This window comes from Phymastichus coffea, unplaced genomic scaffold, assembly GCF_024137745.1.
Source record: "Phymastichus coffea isolate CEN01 unplaced genomic scaffold, Cenicafe_Pcof_1.1 PCOF00001, whole genome shotgun sequence".
NCBI lineage: Eukaryota > Metazoa > Arthropoda > Insecta > Hymenoptera > Eulophidae > Phymastichus > Phymastichus coffea.
Window position 1 is genome coordinate 15,446,635 of NW_026706812.1, and position 19,401 is coordinate 15,466,035.

At 41.2% G+C, this 19,401-nt stretch overlaps 1 protein-coding gene across 1 annotated transcript; it reads right to left on the reverse strand.

Moving 5' to 3' along the window:
• Positions 1 to 6,779: 6,779 nt before the first annotated feature.
• LOC131673895 (RING finger protein 11-like) lies at positions 6,780 to 9,393 on the reverse strand. The gene is made up of 3 exons (XM_058952299.1): positions 9,165 to 9,393; positions 8,850 to 9,104; positions 6,780 to 8,733 (listed from the first exon to the last, which is right to left on the reverse strand). Exons 2-3 carry the CDS (start codon positions 8,991 to 8,993, stop codon positions 8,341 to 8,343), a joined length of 537 nt encoding a protein of 178 aa, XP_058808282.1. The 5' UTR covers positions 8,994 to 9,104; positions 9,165 to 9,393; the 3' UTR covers positions 6,780 to 8,340.
• Positions 9,394 to 19,401: the final 10,008 nt, after the last annotated feature.

Sequence of the window (19,401 nt, forward strand, 5' to 3'; positions counted from 1 at the left end):
ACCCTAAAGTAGCCGAGGCGGTGACGTATGGATCGCACACGCCCTCGGGGGCACGGGCAAAGGCGGATAAATCGTTGAAGAATAACCCCAAGGAAACTCCGCTCGTCCGAACCAAAGGGGCGCGGACGACAAGTAACGTCACTCGACCACGCGACAGCACAATGGCTAGCGCTACGATAAATAAGGAGCAAAGCTGTGGAGCCGTCGAAACTGTTTCCCGATATTCCCCGGAACAGGAGACGCGTTGGTGGCTACCGGTGAAAATAGGGGACTTCCAAATACGGACCCTCTATGATCCGGGAGCTTCCACCACAGCCATGGATAGTAATGCTCTACAAATAGCGTCTGTGCTGGGCGTCAGATTGGACACACCCACGCGGGTACAGCAGGATTACCAGACGGTCGTAAGTTAACGATCGTTGGTCACGCCCTGCTACCATTCAACGTGGGAGGATTGACGATGCCGACGAGAGTAGCCATCCTCCCTACCCTCGTCGAAGAATGTATTTTAGGAGTGAACTTCATCAGGTTGTTCAGAGCGGTACTTGATCCAGACGATAACACGTTGCTGTTCAAGGGATCGCAGGCCAAAATGGAGCTAGAAGTAGCTAGCTTGGTGGCTGGTCCGAGATTAGCCACAATCGGACTAGCCGAGGTTACGGCTACACAACAGACCATGCTACAGAAGACCATCGACGAGGCCTTATCTCGAGCCCCGACGGGCTTGGGATGTGCGGCAGGCATCGAGCACGAGAGTCGGGTCGGTGATACGAAGCCAATTAAACAGCGTTACTACCCGGTATCGCACAAGGTCGAGCAGGAAATGCATAGACTGGTAAGGGAAATGTTAACCCAAGGGGTAATCGAACCAGCAGACATTGGCTGGTCGAGCCCAGTGGTTATGATACGCAAGAAGGACGGTTCATACAGATTTTGCATTGACTTCAGAAAGGTCAACAAAGTCACCGAACCGAATGCGTATCCCTTACCGTTCATGCAAGATATATTAAGGCGTTTGCGAAACGCACGCTATATATCGACGCTCGACCTCAGCAGCGCGTATCACCAGATCCCACTCAAGACCGAATCTCGGCCAATTACAGCCTTTACCGTACCCGGACTGGGACATTACCAGTTCGTGCGGATGCCATTCGGTCTCTCGTACGCCGGCGCCACCTTCCAGCGGTTGATCGATAGTGTGATCGGCCCCGAACTAGGCGAATTCGCCTTCGCCTATTTGAACGATATCATAGTGGTATCGTCCAGTTTCGAGGATCGCCTACGACATCTAAAAACCGTATTGGACAGGTTGTGCGAAGCTGGCCTCTCGATTAATCGAGAGAAAAGCGTCTTCTGCAAGTCTGAAGCCAAATACCTGGGCCTGTTGATCAACCGCGAGGGGATCAGGTCAGATCCTGAAAAGGTGCGCTCTATCATGGAGTAGCAACGACCAAGAAACGTGCGACAGCTGCGCACCTTCCTGGGGGTTGCTTCATGGTACCGCAGATTCTTGACCGACTTCGCCACACACGCTCAACCGTTAACGAGGTTAACAGAAAAAAAGAGCGAATATGTGTGGGGAGAGGAACAGGAACAAGCCTTTGCCAAAATTAAGGCACTCATGATGTCCGCACCATGCCTGGGATTACCGGAACCCGATGGGCAGTACGTGCTGGGCACGGATGCTAGCACTACAGGAATCGGGGCCGTCCTGATACAAAAAGCAGGAGACGGCGACCGAATCATAGAGTACGCTAGCAGAGTCCTTAATCCGGCTGAGCAAAACTACTCAGCTACGGAGCGCGAGTGCTTGGCGGTCGTGTGAGCCATCCAAAAATTTCGCCCATACATAGAAGCCTACCCGTTCAGGGTGGTAACTGACCACAATAGCCTGAAATGGTTATACAACCTGAAGAACCCGATTGGACGTCTCGCCCGATGGGCCATACTTTCGAAATCGAATACCGAAAGGGGGCAGACAATGTGTTGCCCGACGCCTTATCACGCGCTTTTGAGCCCACGAAGGCAGAGGTTGGCGCAATGGACCAACCGAAGTCAAGGGACAGCGCCTGGTACACGGATCAATTCCGACGCGTCGAGAGCCAACCAGAGAGATACCCGAATTGGAAGGTCGTCGGCCGGGTGATGTATCACCGAAAGCCGAGCTACGATCACCAAGGAGGAGACGAATATGGCGACGAATGGAAACTCGTCGTGCCCCCGGACGAACGCAAAGCGGTGTTGTTCGAAAATCATGACCTAGAGACGGCAGGACACTTGGGACGCGAGAAGACCTTCGCCCGCGTTGCCCAGTCCTATTACTGGCCGGGAATGTACACGGATGTGAAGGGATACGTCCAAAAGTGCCAGGTCTGCCAACAGTGCAAGGTCGAGCAGCGACCGCCGCGCGGGCTCATGCAGGACCGAACATGGTCTATGCCTTGGCAAGTGGTCGCGGGCGACATCGCCGGACCCTTTACGAAGAGTCCACGAGGGCACGAATACGTCCTGGTATTCATCGACGTATTCACATGATGGGTCGAGTGTATACCCATACGTAGTGCTAACGGCAAGACGATAGTGAAGGAACTTCGGGAACGAGTAATTCTACGTTTCGGCACGCCAAAGATCTTCTTGTCCGACAACGGCACCGAGTTCCGCAATCAGTTGGTGGACGGGTACCTAAGAGATCAGGGGATAAAACGGACCTTCACCCCAACCTATACCCCGGAGGCTAACCCTACGGAAAGGGTTAACCGTACCTTGAAGACGATGATAACGTCGTATCTGCAGGGGAATCATAGGGAATGGGACCGAGCGCTACCCGAACTCATGTTCGCGTTGAATACGGCCGACCATAGTTCCACCGGGGTTAGTCCGGCCATGCTCAATTACGGCAGACAACCGGGAGCCCCGAATACCCTTCGGAAACGGATGGACGAGCTCGCCGCGCAAGAGGAGAGTTTGCTTCGAATCGGGCAATGGAACGAGCACATGCAGAATAGCCGTTCCGCCATTCAGCAAGCTCACGAGAGCGCCTCGGAGCCCTGAGGCAGTCCAAGTACTACAACGCCAAGCATAGGGACCACAGGTTTAAAGAAGGTGATTGGGTGTGGAAAAAGAATCGCGTACTGTCCTGCGCGGCGCAGGGCATTTCCGCGAAACTAGCACCCAAATTCATAGGCCCGTTTATCGTCACGAAGGTACTCGGTGCCAACTCGTATCGCCTCGCCAACCAACAGGAGAAGGTCACGGAGCTAATACACGCCAAGGACCTCAAACCCTACTACGGGCGAGACGACGATATACAGGAAAAGGGGACCCGACCACGAGATGACGACGAGACCTCTACCACCGAGGGAACCAAGGCGATAAGCGTCCCGCCCAACGCGAGCGATACATCGATACACGGAAACGGGAGCGCCGACACTACAGATAATACACTCCGAAATGACGACGCGACAACTCCGAAATCACCTCGCCGTACTCGCCGTAATCCCCCCAGCCGAGTCCCACTAAATACCTCTCCTACTAATACGGTGAAACGCTCACGAGGGAGACCTCGTAAGTGCACAGTATAACCATACAGATCACACAATACCGACAGACAACCCGAGCCCCTCCTCCTATCATCGGAAAAAGAAAGAGGGGCACACCACCGAAAGCGCCAACCGTAAATGCATGATACACGGCGAACGAAGGACCTGGGAGACCGACGCCAAGGACCCCACCTTCGAATCCGGCGACGAAGGTCCTGGGCAGCCGAACAGGCGCCCACCTTCGATATCCAATGATATTCAGGATACTAACTTGCTGGGTTATTACAGGATGCAGATCACACTCGAACAGTTCGAGCAAGCGGCAGCCGCTCTCATGGGCTTGGACTTGGGTCCAGCCGTTGAAGGGGTGGTGCATGCCGCCCTGCACCTTATAGGAGCCAAAAAGGAAGAGGAGGAGCGAGCACGGGTACGAGCTCACGAGAGCTCGTCCTCCGTGCTCATAGAAGAGCTCCCGGCGGAGGAGACCACCGCAACGCCGACGACAACACCCGGCATCACGCGCGACGACGCCGCGCCACCGTCGAGACACCCAGCGGGACCCATCCCCATGAAGGCCCCGACGGCATCCGTGGGCACCCAAACAGAAGAGGGTGCCACCGACGCGACCTGGCGTCCCAGGTTCACTAGCCAGACACCCCCGTCTGGCGAACGGACCTGGGAAGAAATCGTTGAGGGGTTGAGGGAAGTCGAGCAAGGCTGGACGACCCTCAACGCCCTCCAACGGGCTGTGTACGCCGAGTACGACGCGTACACGGCCGCGGGGCACCACCCAGACGATCTGGATCACTGGGACAAGGTGGTGCCCCGCCGTCGCCAGTTCGCGTCGGCACTTAGGGAGGTCCAGCAGCGCCACCGCCAGGCCATCGAGGGCCCGGCGAGTGGCAATCACACGAGCCTCCCTCAGCCTCCGATCGCCGGAGCCAGAACAACGGCTCCGGAAGCCAGGTCGGGGATCACATCGCACCAGGGCCCGCAAACGTGTGGGGTAATCCTGGTGGTGAATGTGGACGGGAGCCAGGGCGGTCAAGCAACGGGGCCCATCCACATCAATGTGGTTTTAGGCCCCGCGGGTGAGGACCCCACGGTTAAAAGACCGTTGTGGTCCGCCCCGAACCGTAGAAACGGGTTGCCTCTGACCCGCAGAGAGCGTAGTCTCCCACGGGGCACCCTTTCCCGCGCTCAGTGGGAAGGGTGCAACGTGTGCCACTACCCCGGGGTGACCCGCACGCGTGTCTGCCCACGCGTGCGACAACACGCCGTCCTGGTCCAAGAGAGGCTGGGGTGGGAGGCGCGCGGCCGACCCCCGTTGGACGAGCAGGGCGAAGAACTGCCACCGAGACCAGCTAGGTGATGAATCCCGGCCCCCGTGGGCAGGGCCACCGATATATCGCCCTGCTACACAATAAAACCACAAATTTAACATCACTTGGACTATAACCCTTTATTATCCTCCCTCTTCTCCTCCTCGGAAAGGGCAGCGCTAATGGAATTATCGTCAAGGACCCTATAGGTCCAGACTAGAAGGGGGCTGTGACGGTAAACGTCAAATTAGCGCTGATTATTTAGCTTAATCGCTGCTTGTGAGGGCAGTTCCTGCCGGGGGGACGAAATTCGTAACTAAGGAATTCGGCACGCCAGCAGACGGAACGCGCGCGATTGAATTCGAACCAGTGAAGCATTGACCATTGTTGTGTCCGCCCGCTTTTCGCTATCGCCACCGCCGATTCACGTGCCTTTGACAACTTCAACGCATCAAAACAGCAGCAGCCAGTTATCCCGGATTGTAGCCGCCAAGGTGCCATCCAGCTACCAGTTTGGGGCCAGGACGAGTGTGTGTGTGTGAGGTTTCGCCATCGAGGGCGAAACCATTCCGTGCGCGAATTCGCGACCCGCGAACTAGACAATAGAAACTGTTCCGCTCTGTGCGAGTTATTTGTGTCTTCTCCGATTGCCTGCAAATATAAGGTAAGCTGGCCAGCTTAATTTCGCGATCGCGATTGCATGATTAATAACTAATTTCCGATATCCGCAGCGTGCGTGTAACGACTCTAACAACAAAGAGCAGCGAGCGTCCCGGCAACACGTGTTGCCGACGAGCGAGCGTCAACGTAAACAGACGCGCGGGCCGACCTTCTGTAGATTATGAGGAATAATAAAAGATCTAGTTCGTATTACTAACAAGTGCTTTTCGATTCACTTATACCTCATAGCTTCCACTCACTTTCCTTAGATAGGAGGACATGCTGGTTGACTGACGCACGTTTCCACATGCTCCCCGATTTACGTACTGCGCATAATTAACTACGCGCGTCCTTTTAGTGTAATTGCGCGAATAGAATAATTAAACGGTCTTATCCCGTTACATTATATATAATATCAAAGCGCGTTTGACATCACGCGGACGTATGCACACACGCACACACACGTAACTATAATCAGATATTAATTCCAAGTAATAGTTGTTTTTTTCTAGTAGTATTTGCTTTTATTGTCTATTTTTTAACGTAAAAATGCTATGAATTTTTTGAACATTAATTAAATAATCTTGTTTTCTATAAATACTTGGTATATCGGAAATTCGTTTTTTTTTATTATCATTATTTCCGTTATTTCTAAATTTCGGTCTGTAACACTTTTCACGTAAGTTTATACACATTTGTAAGAAACTTTAAACAGTAGTTCAACATACAGACCGACAAATTATTAAACCAAAAAACCACCTCATATTCTTAAAAAATTAATTACAGTATACAATTCAATTATACGGAAAAATCTTCGCATAAATGTCTTGTAACAAACATTAATTTGATGAATGACTTATGATTCGCAACTAATGTATTTTGAAAATTCCATTTATCAGTTTATTTGATAGATTTTGCATCGAACTATTAAAAAATAATAATAACATGTTATATCTAACAATGGTTGATGAAACAAAGAATTACAAAAAGTATGAAAGTTAAAAAATTTTCCAAGTAACTGAAAGAACAATTTTATCGAATTGCAGTTAATTAAATACAATATTGATTCTATAACTTTAATATATTCATTCTGATATTGATATTACGTAGATTATATCAAACCATTGTTTTGATTTATATATTTGTAAAACATTCTATACCAATTCTAATTGATTATACATCTTTGGAAATTCATTCGAGGCATGTATTTACATTCAATTTAACATTTTTTATAAATTTAATATACTATTTCAGCATTAAAAATTTTATTTTCTAAATAATTTTAACTATACATATGGAAATAATATCTTTTTAATTCATCTTCAAAAGATTATAAAGTTTTCAAAGAAAATCAATTTAGCATCTATAATGTACAACCATTATGTAAATAAATTAAAAAAACTACATTATTTTGTTTTGTTTTAATGACTAATTGTTATGTTATATATGTTTCATCATTAAATCACTATGTCACAGCTCCATTTGTATCAGTAAACAATAAAAAGAAACTTGATGTTTTAATTAATCTATTCTAAATACGCACATTATGCAATGAAGTTCAAATATGTGGATACACTTAGATGAACTTGAGTTAAGCCATCTTAACATTGTCAAATTCTTATACTTATTCATAATGTATATAGGTATAATCTTTGTAAGACTTACTAACAAAATCAAAATTGCACTAAAACATTCAATGTCACATCACATCACATAATATTTCATTTTTTACCAAATTTCAAATCAGATTAAATTTTTTCAAAGCACTTAGAGCTTTTTCTTAATCCCCTGATTAGTTATTTAAAATAGTTATATTATAATGTACATTCGCCTAAATATTAAACAGGTATACTCAGTACTCATATCTGTATTGTAGACATATGCATCAGAGATAATATTTTTTTCTCATATAGTACAGTTTGCTTTTAAAAAATTATATTATTTTTTTGGCTTATTGATGAAATATCTAATTACATCTTAATAGCTCAAAAATATAACTTTTAATTATTTTTCCAAAGGTTATACTATTATTCAGATGATTATATTTTTTAACAAAAAAGCATGCTAAAGTATAAGTAATTAATAGCACTATTGACTTTGTTCCATTAACTTCTTGATGTTAACAATGGAAGTATAGACAATATTTTTGTATTTTAAATTAGCTAATATTATACAAAATATAAATCGCGCAAGTATTGATTGTGTTTCAAATTTGTGATAGCTTTATTTAAACAAATATTTCATCACAATAGTACTTCATATTCCACAAATCTTGTTTGCGTATAATGTATTAAACTTTTATTATTATTTTTTAATTTCTACTTTTCAAGTAATTGTTTCTGTTAAAAACTTTTTTTTATAGTAATAAGTTTTGATACCATGCATACTTTAAAAATTTATTATTTTTCTTTTTCATTTTTTTTAATTGTTAAGAACTAGAAAGAGAGAGAAAGAGAGAGAGAGAATCAATCGGAATTGTGAAGACAAATAATTTTTATAAGCACTAAATTAACATTAAGTAATAATTATCTTATGAATTTTCAGTCTAATGTTGAAGTTACAAACATTATAGAACTGCTGTAAATGTATGTACATCTATGTCTCAAATAAAGCTGCACTACTAAAAATGTATTACAATGATTGTATCAAACTTTCTTGACAAATATTTCTATTTTTGTTATTTGCATGATGTAACATAATTAGCCTGCACACTTACATCTTGGCTTTGACGATAAAAAAATTACTACCTTGTAAAATTTGAGAAATGTATTGTAAAAATTTAGTTGCTACTCCTTTTAGATGAGTCACTCATTTGGATATTATGTAGTTGGATGATAAGAATTGATGAGTGCTGCATCCACAGGTTCCATACAAGTAGGACAAGTGAGCGATCTCAGTAACCAATCATCAATACACACAGCATGATAAGTGTGCATGCAAGGTAAATAACGCACCTCTTCTCCAACTACCAACTCCATCATACAAATAACACACTCGCCTTTCTTGGTACCATCAAACTCTCTGGTAGGCAAATGCTGTATTAATCCAATGCGCTTAGCCATTCGTATTTGTTGCTCCTCGTCATTGATAATTGATCCACCTGATGATCCAAGACCAACTCCAATGCCAATGCCATGGTTCATACCCATTTCTGTAGACTGCAGATGATGCTCTCTAGTAGAAGCTGCTGGATAATAATTGCCTGCCATTTCCTGAAAGATATTTAGAAAGGAAGACTGAGAATCGCTTAAAATTTAAAAGAAAGATTAGGTGAGAGAAATGATGATAATGAGAAGCAGTGAATGTGAGACAATATTGTAAAGCTTACATTATAAGCGGGCAGACTGTGTTGTCTGAGGTTGTCTTGTGAAGAGGCTGCGGTAATGCCAAGACCTGCGGGGTCGGACCCGCTAGTGAGAAGATTGGCGTTATCCTGCTGGCCACCTCTGACGCAATTAAGGCAGTTGCCCATGGTGCTTTTCTAAATAAATGTGCTAAAAGCTCAAAGACGGGTCCAATAATGAAAATGAAATTGATTCAGTGTTCCTGAGGATAGCTGGCAGCACGCGAGTGGTCCCATCAGCTGGCAACAAACACAAATAAATAAGAAAGAGACCTTATTGTTGAGATCTTTGGGACATACTGTCAGCTGTCAGATTCAAGTTGTTGACGAATTGACATTCAACCAGCAACACAATAAAATTCCTCGGTCACCGTTTCTATTCAGCCAACAGCTGAGTGCTGAGACCTCTGTCTACCTGTCTCTCTCTTCCTTTCTGTCTATCTATCTTACGTTGTCTTGATGCTTTCTCGAGTAAGAACGACAGCAGCAACACACAAAGAACTGATTTGTTAGCGTTCTTGCGCGTATACATCACATACACACATTCAGGCTGTTTATAAATATAGATATCATGAAGTATTTAAGCTACATAGATATATACTTCTTCTTTCTTATGTATTTATTGGCTGTTGCTTATACTCACTGAATTGAGCACTAAGTTAAAATTCCAAACAGCCATCACTAGTTTCAGTTTCAGGTTACTAGATGGCGGTAGCTCTCTTAACTGAGACTCCGAAATTCCAAAACGCATGCGCCATGCATTGACCAAGGAGAATTCGTAGTTTGAAATTCAAGTAGTAAGAGTAGTTTAGGCCCCGGTTACATAGGTACTTACGGATGCGGACGGATACGGATGCGAATCGCAACTCTAGTAATATCACTAAAAATATCTAGTTTGATTATTTAGTACCAACTGAATTAAAGCGTTGAATTTCTTGCAATTACCCTAGGTGGTAATTGCGCCCACTTTTGTTGAATTTGTGTTTTTTGTTTGATTGATTACGCTAATTAAGAAGAGGTTTGAAATTTTAGGGAATTAAGGAATGGAATTAGGAATGATTTGGAAATAACTTGATACTTTCACTTATGGGAAAAAACCTCGAAAGTATAAAAAACCCATTTTATTGACGGAACGAACAATGAGATTAAGAACGAGAATACAAAGAACAAGAAACGATTAACCACGTGTATGCGAGCCGCGCGCGAACAATAGAAACTTCGACGCTATGGGAATTTCTGCACTCACACTCTCATACACGGATTTAGTAGCACCTTGTTGGCTTTTCAGCCACCCAATACGCCTACGCAGCCCGCAGGCGTTATTGTGAGACGCGATCTTTTTCCTTTTCGTTGTAAAGCGGTTCGCTTTCTCTTACCGTTGGTAAGTCTCTTACCACTTGCTGCTCACTCGTGTATTTCTCAACAACGACTGACTGCTCGCTGTCCCCCTCTTCGCCGGCAAGCGAAAAACCGGAAGCCTCAAGCTCACCCGGAAAGGCAGCGCCATCATGAACCTCGCTCGCATAACCATACGCGTACTCACACGCATACACACACATGTAACGTCTCAACGGAACACCAACACTACCGGTAGTGAGCAAAAGTGGCTGTTGTTTAAAACTGTAGCGCCGAACGTACCACATTTAATGTTCAAATGTCAGGTCTAAAATTTACTTTTCAAATTCTCATGAATATTGCTTATTGATGAGTATGCTAATGTAAAAAAAGTTTTTGGGATGATTAATACATATCATTTATATATATATATTTTTCTTCTCTTATATTCAAGTACTTTCATAAAATGAAGGCCTAATTCCACTAATTGTAGTTGAAAGTCTATCAATTCTCTATCATTTGCTATCTTATAAACTGCAATAATGGAAAGGTTAGATAGACGTTCATTAAATGTGGTACGTTCGGCGCTACAGTTTTAAACAACAGTCACTTTTGCTCACTACCGGTAGTGTTAGTACTAAATAATCTAACTAGATATTTTTAGTGATGTTACTAGAGTTGCGATTCGCGTCCGTATCTGTCCGCATCCGTATGTACGTACCTACGTGACCGGGGCCTTATGGTTAAGGTTGACAAATTTAATTTTATTGGTTAGATAGATTTGTGAACAGTGTAGGATTGTATAAAGAAAAGAGTGAGGATTGAAAGGAGATATTTGTTTAGTGATATAGGGTTTATTTTAAATTGAGAGCTTGCATTTGTTGAGAAATTCGGTTAATTTTCTCGATCTCTTGTTCCGTATCGCGACTGTCCGCGAGGAATGAAAACGACCATTTGACATCCATCAAAGCGAATTACACTTGATGTCTTTCATCTCATTTCGAATAGCCAAATATATACTTATACAGAGGGAGAAAGAGCGAGAGAGAGTGTAGAGAGCTCGCACTCTTCATCACCGTGTACTACCAAGCCACGCTAAATCAGAACAAGATAGAGAGTACACGCTCCCCACTTCCGCGCGCTTCCAAGCCACCCGGAGCTACAACTATAGAGAGCGCGCGCATTTCACCACCATACGTTCAGGCCTTATGCCAAATATGTAGCTGGTATACACACTAAGAACTGTACAAAGTACACGTCGCAGTGGTTCCAATGGTAAAGCGCTGGTCTGTGGATCTAGAAATCTCTGATTCGATTCTCTGATGCGTCCGTTCATTTTTTGAACAAAAATTGTAGTTCAGCCAAATACGTGTCGAAGCGTTCATTTTATATTCATTATTTGATTCAACAATAAAAATAATAATTAAAATGAAATCAATCTTTGTATAAATTAATTCTACTGATCAAAAACTACCAGAACGAGAGTACTAGGGATTCTTGTCCCTAGGGAATAATCTATTCTGAAGTATACATATATGTTTAAGCATATAGTCCTAAAGAGGGTCCCAAGAGTTCCTAAACCCTAGGGAAAATCCGTCCTGAAACATGCATTGCTTATCTATTCATCCTAATGACCGCTTGGATAATCAACTTCAATAATATTTAATCGAATAATTTTTAATAGTTTTCAAAATTTTTCTATTAGGTGTAATTCGCGGGAGGCGAACTTACACCGTATCTAGACCATTCTAACAGCCGAGCAGCCTTTGACTCGGGCGGCTCTCAGACTATCAGGCACCCCGGCCCGTTCGCGCGTCAATAATTTTACTCGCGTTCGGATTCTAACTTTCGTTTTCCCAATTATAAACTAATTAATTAGTTGTTTAACTACAACCGAGAAACATATGGATAAACTCTCGTATATCTGTATGTATAATTTTATTTTAATTATTATTACACCAAGATCATGGCCACGGTTTTCTGGGATGCGTATGGAATCATCTACATCGACTACTTGGAAAAGGGCCAGACGATCACTGGACAATATTATGCGTCATTATTAGGTTAGCTGAAAGAAAAAATCAGAGAAAAACGTCCTCACTTGAACGAAAAAAATACCTCTTTCTTCAAGACAATGCTCGAGTTCACACGTGTGCAGTTTGGATAGCAAAAATTAACGATTTAGAGTTCGAATTAATTGATCATCCACCATATTCGCCTGATTTGGCACCCAGTGACTTTTTCTTATTTCCTAACCTCAAAAAATGGCTTGCCGGACAACGATTCACATCGAATGAAGAAGTCATAGCCGAAACAAATTCCTATTTTGAGGGTTTTCAGAAATCATATTTTTCTGATAGCTTAAAAAAACTGGAAGGCCGTTTAATAAAATATATCGACCTTCAAGAAGTTTATGTTGAAAAATAAAAAAAATTACATACGTAAAACTTTTTTCCTTAGTTTTGTAAAGACTTATTGACCCCCCCCCCCCCCGTAATTAGAACTTAGACTCTAACAGACTCTTATAGAGATTAATGATTCCAATAATAAAATAGTGAAAGTTTTGCAGCCTACTTATTCAGACGCTTGCTACTAACTAAATTCCGGCGCATCGTTCTCACCGTTTGTCTATATATCTTTATTTCTCTCTCTCATTCCTCACACTCTATCTCTCTCTGGTGTTTCTGATTGTTTCATATTACTTAGTCTAAGACGCTGAGTGCAGCATGCTGTCGCAGCATACTGCAGCAGCATGCTCGGCATCTCCCACTTATTCCCGCCAAGGCGCGCATACGAGTGTAGAACTCCCGAAAGCGAGATTCCAATCAAACATACAATTACAAAGAAAATAAAATGGTCCGTCACGTAACATCCCTCCTCCCTCAGAATCTTTTCCGTCCTCGGTAACGTTTAGGCAGGGTCCAATCAGGGTAACATAGAAAGAGAACAGAAAGTAATATATATGGTCCACTTTATTTATGTATATAAACAAAAGAAAACGGAGAGAGAGAAAAAAATTTATGGTCCTGGCCTTGCCCTTGATCTGCGTAACGCAATTTGCCGGGTATCTTGTCTAGCCGTTAAATCTAGTCCTTCTAGGTCTTGTAAATAGGAAGTTTTATCTTGTAGTAAATCCTGGTCCTGAGATTTGTTCAAAGGATCTTGCAAAAATAGCGTTAATCGCTTTATGTCATCAAAAGGGGACGTTGTAATTATAGGTCCCTAGATTACATTCTTTTCAATGATGGTTCCAATCAGAGAGATATACGCCTCTTCCACAGAACCAATGGGTCCTTAGCACTTTTCGATTTTGATATCGACAAATGATTTTGTGTGCCTCCAGCTCGGTTTTAGTTACATAATGTTTGCAGGTACTGTGGTAAGTATATATAGACCTATTTTGAAGTTTTGCTGCTACATGGCAAGGTGGTGAATGTTTCACCTTGTAACGTTTGTCCAACTTCGACAATGCCAAGGTGACACTCCAACTATATACAGGGTGTCTCAAACCACCCATCCACCTCCCAAAGTGTGCCGAAAAAGTTTTTTTTTCAAAAATTGATAACGTAATTATATATAAATCGAGTACGCTCTATCGATTGGACGTAAAATCAACTTCCGGTTCCAATCGGAAATGGCCTATTCAGACCGGAAGTGCATGAAAATTCATTTTTTTAAATGGAACATGCATACTTTTTTTTCAGATTTAGATTCTACGGTAAAAAATACGAAAATTTCATAAAAAGAATTTTTTGATAAAAGTTGATATTTGACATCTCGTATCCACTAGTTCGTACTCAAGCTGCGAATATGCATGTTTTAACAATGGAATAGGATAATGTGGGTCCTCTAAGAGGTTTTCGGGGTCGCTGAGTCCGAATCCAAGGTGAGTTTGATCTTATTAGGTCATTTTGAGGTCAATTCAAGGTCATTTAAAGGTAAAACAAAAAAAATATTAGATTTATCAAGAATGAAGTACTTTTAAAATTTTAGCCTTAATATTACAAAAATATGAATCTCGTCGTTTTTTCATTTATTCTTGTTATTATTAATCTATGTATTTACATAACGTAGTTTTATGAAATTAGGAGAAATGAAATTCCAAAATAAATTAGTTTAGCGAGATAAAAATCTTTATTCTCAAAACATAACTGGTCAATCCGTTAAAGAGATGAGTTTCACAGATCTGTTCTATTTTCGGATGAATGTACCTTCAAGAGTGATGCAGAAGTTAATACGTGGAATTGTCATTATTGGTCACCACAAAATCTCCGGAAAACCTCCCGCTGCAGTTACGGAGTGACATGTGGTTTCAGCAAGATGCATGTCCTGCACATACGGCACATATCTGCCGAAATAGTTTGAATCGTATGTTCCCCAATAGGTGGATTGGAAGGTTTGGTCTTGTCAATTATCCACCTCGATCCCCAGATCTGACTGTCTTGGATTACTATTTGTAGGGAAGAGGAAAGGACATAGTTTACCAAGAACGTCCGACAACGAGAGCCAATATGATTGGCAGAATCACGGATGCAATTCGGTCGCTGCAGGCAGCAGAAATTAGAAGAGCTGTTGATAATTTCCAAAGAAGAGTTCAAGCATGTATTTTTCAAGGCGGAGCGCATTTTGAACATTAAAGTTTTTGTCAAATCTTCACCGTCTATTTTCGCAGTTATTTCAGCGTTATTCATAACAAAATTTTATTTACAGAACAATAGAAGATAAAATCTAATTATGTTATAAAAATTTTCATTATGTTAGGTTCTAATAAAACAAATTATCATTATTTATGTTATTATAAACAAATGTTGCTACTGCAACGAAATCTATTATGTTTTGAGAATAAAGATTTTTATCTCGCTAAACAAATTTGTTTTGGAATTTCATTTCCCCTAATTTCATAAAAGTACGCTATATAAATACATAGATTAATAATAACAAGAATAAATGAAAAAACGACGAGATTCATATTTTTGTAATATTAAGGCTAAAATTTTAAAAGTACTTCATTCTTAATAAATCTAATATTTTTTTTTGTTTTACCTATAAATGACCTTGAATTGACCTCAAAATGACCTGATAAGATCAAACTCACCTTGGATTCGGACTCAGCGACCCCGAAAACCTCTTAGAGGAGCCACATTATCCTATTCTATTGTTAAAACATGCATATTCGTAGCTTGAGTACGAACTGGTGGATTACAGACTTCAGACGTCAATTAGAGGTCAAATATCAACTTTTTTCAAAAAATTCTTCTTATGAAATTTTCGTATTTTTTACCGTAGAATCTGAATCTGAAAAAAAAGTATGCATGTTCCATTTAAAAAAATGAATTTTCATGCACTTCCAGTCTGAATAGGCCATTTCCGGTTGGAACCAGAGGTTAATTTTACGTCCAATCGATAGAGCGTACTCGATTTATATATAATTGCGTTATCAATTTTTGAAAAAAAAAAAACTTTTTCGGCATACTTTGGGGGTCGGACGGGTGGTCTAAGACACCCTGTATATACTTGATCACTCCCATAGGTCCACAAGAGCCTTGCCATATTTTTATGTAATCTATTGGTCCAAATTGTGCGAAATCATTATGTACCCGCTGCTTCGGTCGTGGTTTTCGTTGTTTATCGTGGTGTAGTATGAGGAAGTGTAGATGTCGGTCGGCGTCATCTTCCCTTGTGTAGACCGATGTATTTGGTTGCGGTGTCAATTCTACCGGGTCCATTTTCTCCTCCTCTTCGTCCTCCGTAGAAGGGTCGCCTACGCTACGAGGAGACCACTCTCCTACAATGTACGGGAAGAATTTCAGGACCGCAGCAAGGTAATCGTCCTCTTGAAGATATTCTATTATAATTTCCCTTTGCTGCAGGGAAAATGAAGATAATATTGTCGTAGTAGATCGTATGGTCCCCACAGTACCAAATAATTTAATGACTGCAGCCTCTTGTCGAGGATTATTATATCTGACTCGCAGTGCGGTAGAACAATCATCTACTGGTCCAACAGCTCGAAGGTGAATGCTTTTAATTTCTTCCATCCTAAGGTAAAATATGGTCCAGTTAGTAGCATGGTCGAGAGAAAGAAAGGTACATAGGTTTAAAGCTAGACATAGACAAAAGTGAAAAAATAGGTCAAAGATTAGTAAATTTTTAGAATAATAATCTTTATGGGTCCGTTAAGTAAAATAATAAAAACAAACTTATAGAAATACGACTAAAAGGTTCATTAATTTTTATCCTATAACTTATAAATTATACAGTTGATTCTAAATATCTTATCTCTTCAGGATCGATTCCTGTTATCACATTTTCTTCTACTAGGTCAACTCGTCGTGTTTTTCGTAAGGTCGCCCGTGGATTAGGAATAGGGTCCAGTAATTTAATTTCCGTGAGCGTAACAAGGTCCGTAGAAGCATCTTTGTCTATTTTCATTTCAGGTCGGTTTGTTTTGGTCGAATTTGTATTATTTACTTTTCTTACTTCTGACTTAGGGTATTGTCTTTTCATTTTTCCTTCCATGAGTTTATTCTGATCTTGCCACCTGCAGGTAGTATCATGGTCCTCGTAGATTAATGCATTTATCCATTCGTCGCAAAGCCAGTGGTGTCTTGTTTCGTTACTTTGGTCACATCTTCTTTTTCGTATCTCAGCATATCTAGCGTCGTAGACAGGATCGCATTCCTTTAAGGCCGTTGCTGCGTCAACAGCTTTGTAATACTGAGCATATACTATAGCAAGGGCTCCTTTGTTGTCTCACACCACTTTACGATACAATAAGGGTCCAAATTGTACGAAGTGTTGGAAAAACGAGATTTCCCTATAACTCTCTTCAATTGTCCAGGGGAGTCGACAAAATAATCGGATTTTCTCCGTGGGTCTGGAATTGTTTGTTCTTAATGTTTTTAGTTTCTCAATACGGGTATGAGAAATATTATTATTATTAAATATTATTATTTATCGTATTCAGATTTCAATTTTTTATCTTCCTTGTTTCAATTACATTTTTAATCTTAGTAAATTTACAGAGAATAATTCTTGTACTATTATTCGTGAGATTTCCTAGCAAATGGAATTCTTCTATGGGTCCGATATTTTCTAATCGTGTTAAAAGTTCGCTCAGCGACTTATGTCTTAAATATCATATTTGATGCATGTTGGATCTATGATCCAATGCTCGGATACGCCACTCATGATGGTATTGAATACTGAAACAAATTATCAATAAATTATTGATCAATTTTCATAGAGACTTCGCTGTCTGGATTTGTAAACTCGAAGAATTTTCAGATCTTATCAACGGATTAGGTTTAGACGCAGAGAGTTTCGGTTTCTTTGAAGGTTGAATATGGAAGGTTTCAGTTTGAATTTGTTTATTAGATTGTTCATTGGACATCTGGGGATACGTTTGCTTATCCGTGGTTAGTCCAAGACTATGAAAAACTGATCTGTGTCAGAGATCCGGTGAATCGTTTTGAGACGACTTTGGTGTATGCACGTGAGATAATTCGTGTGTTGTGGTATTAGTTAACGCTTTTGTGCATACGACGCAGCATTTATAAATTATACTGATAATTATTATGATTATGATATTAATACTGAATCCTCCATAAATTAGTCCTGATTGTGTGTGCGATTTTGTGATTTTCTTATGATTTATATTAAGATTTTATTGAGAACATGGTAACAAGAAGAACAATTCGTCATCTACTGGTGTTTTTGAAAAGTATAATTCCACAGGGCTCTTGTTACTAAGATCTGATTCTTCAGGTATGCCCTCAAGCCCTTTGAATCTTACCATAGGTCGAGGTCCTTTAACCATGGAAGTACTTCTGGCTCTCGGTATTCCTGTTTTAATAGATGGGGTTACCGATATCTCTCGATATCGTGGCTGCCATAAAGTTTCTTCAGTTTCCTTACTTCTTTCAGGACTTGCTCCTTTAATCGTACCTGAGAGACGTTGATTTTCATATTCGTCCAAGCGATCTGTGTCCGAATCACTGTCGTGCTCTAGATGAGTTTCCATTAATTTTTGCGAATCTTCTACTAACTTCGTTATTCTATTCGCCATTACCTCATCAGAATCATTTATTTCATCATATGGATCAAGGTTTCATAGTGTCTCTGGTAGTTCTCGCGGGGGCTCGTCCCCATCTGAGAAATGAGAAGGCATTTTTATAGTTCGGTTGTCTCTTGCGAGACCCATGTCATCCCAATAGTATGATTCATTATCTAAACTCTTATACCGTCGCAAACTGGTTTCAATTTTTCTGCCGATTTCCACACTTCGTTTGCCGATAAACTAGTCCTCTGTGCCGGGGCTCGTTCCTCACATCTTTTAGTAGCACTTCCGATTTCTGCTAACTTATCATCTTCTCCGGAGCTCCTACTAGTTTGAGGTCTACTAACTTCGAACTCTATTCGTTCAGTAGATTCCGATTTATCACTCTGAACTTCATCACTTGAGTTCTCTCCTGGTTCCGTTTCGGTTCTTTTTCTTAGCCCACTACGCCCTAACTTCCTTCACGGCAACTTCGATAGCAGATTCATCAGTCGACGTTACTCTCTCCTGCTTTGTAGCTTTAGGCGGGATTTCTTTGTTCGGTTCACTAGTTTATTTAGACGGATAGCACATGTTTTATCTAGATCACTTTCACATCAGGCTCATACAACAATCGAATGTAGATTCCTGAAATTAAATCGTCGAGCGGATGTAATGAATACGTTTTATCTACATTTATAGTAGTTATATCTATAGATTCATCAGTAGCAGACTTATTAGTGTCATCGTCAGCACCAACAGCAGATTCAAATGTAGTATCTAACAATGGATGTTTTTTAGAACTGTTTGCTTTTGACTTGAATATTTTTTTAAGGGCGATTCTATTCTTTTTCGTTAACGATTCGTTAGTAGTGGTAGTAATAGCAGCAGCAGTATTAGTTTTATCTGTAGCTCTCTCTACAAGCTTTTTTAATGGATCAATAATTGGTTTAAGCGTTTCATTCAAAGTCTTTTCTAAATCTGCTTTTTCACGTTTTAATAGATAATATTTACGTCTGATTACATCACAAACTTTAGTTAATTGTTGATAGTTGTATTAATAAAAGAAAAATAACGCTCGATTGCTCAGTTTACGATATTTATAGCAAAAGAATCATATCCATTTCTATATCTTCCATCATTTAGTGATCTATCTCTATCGAT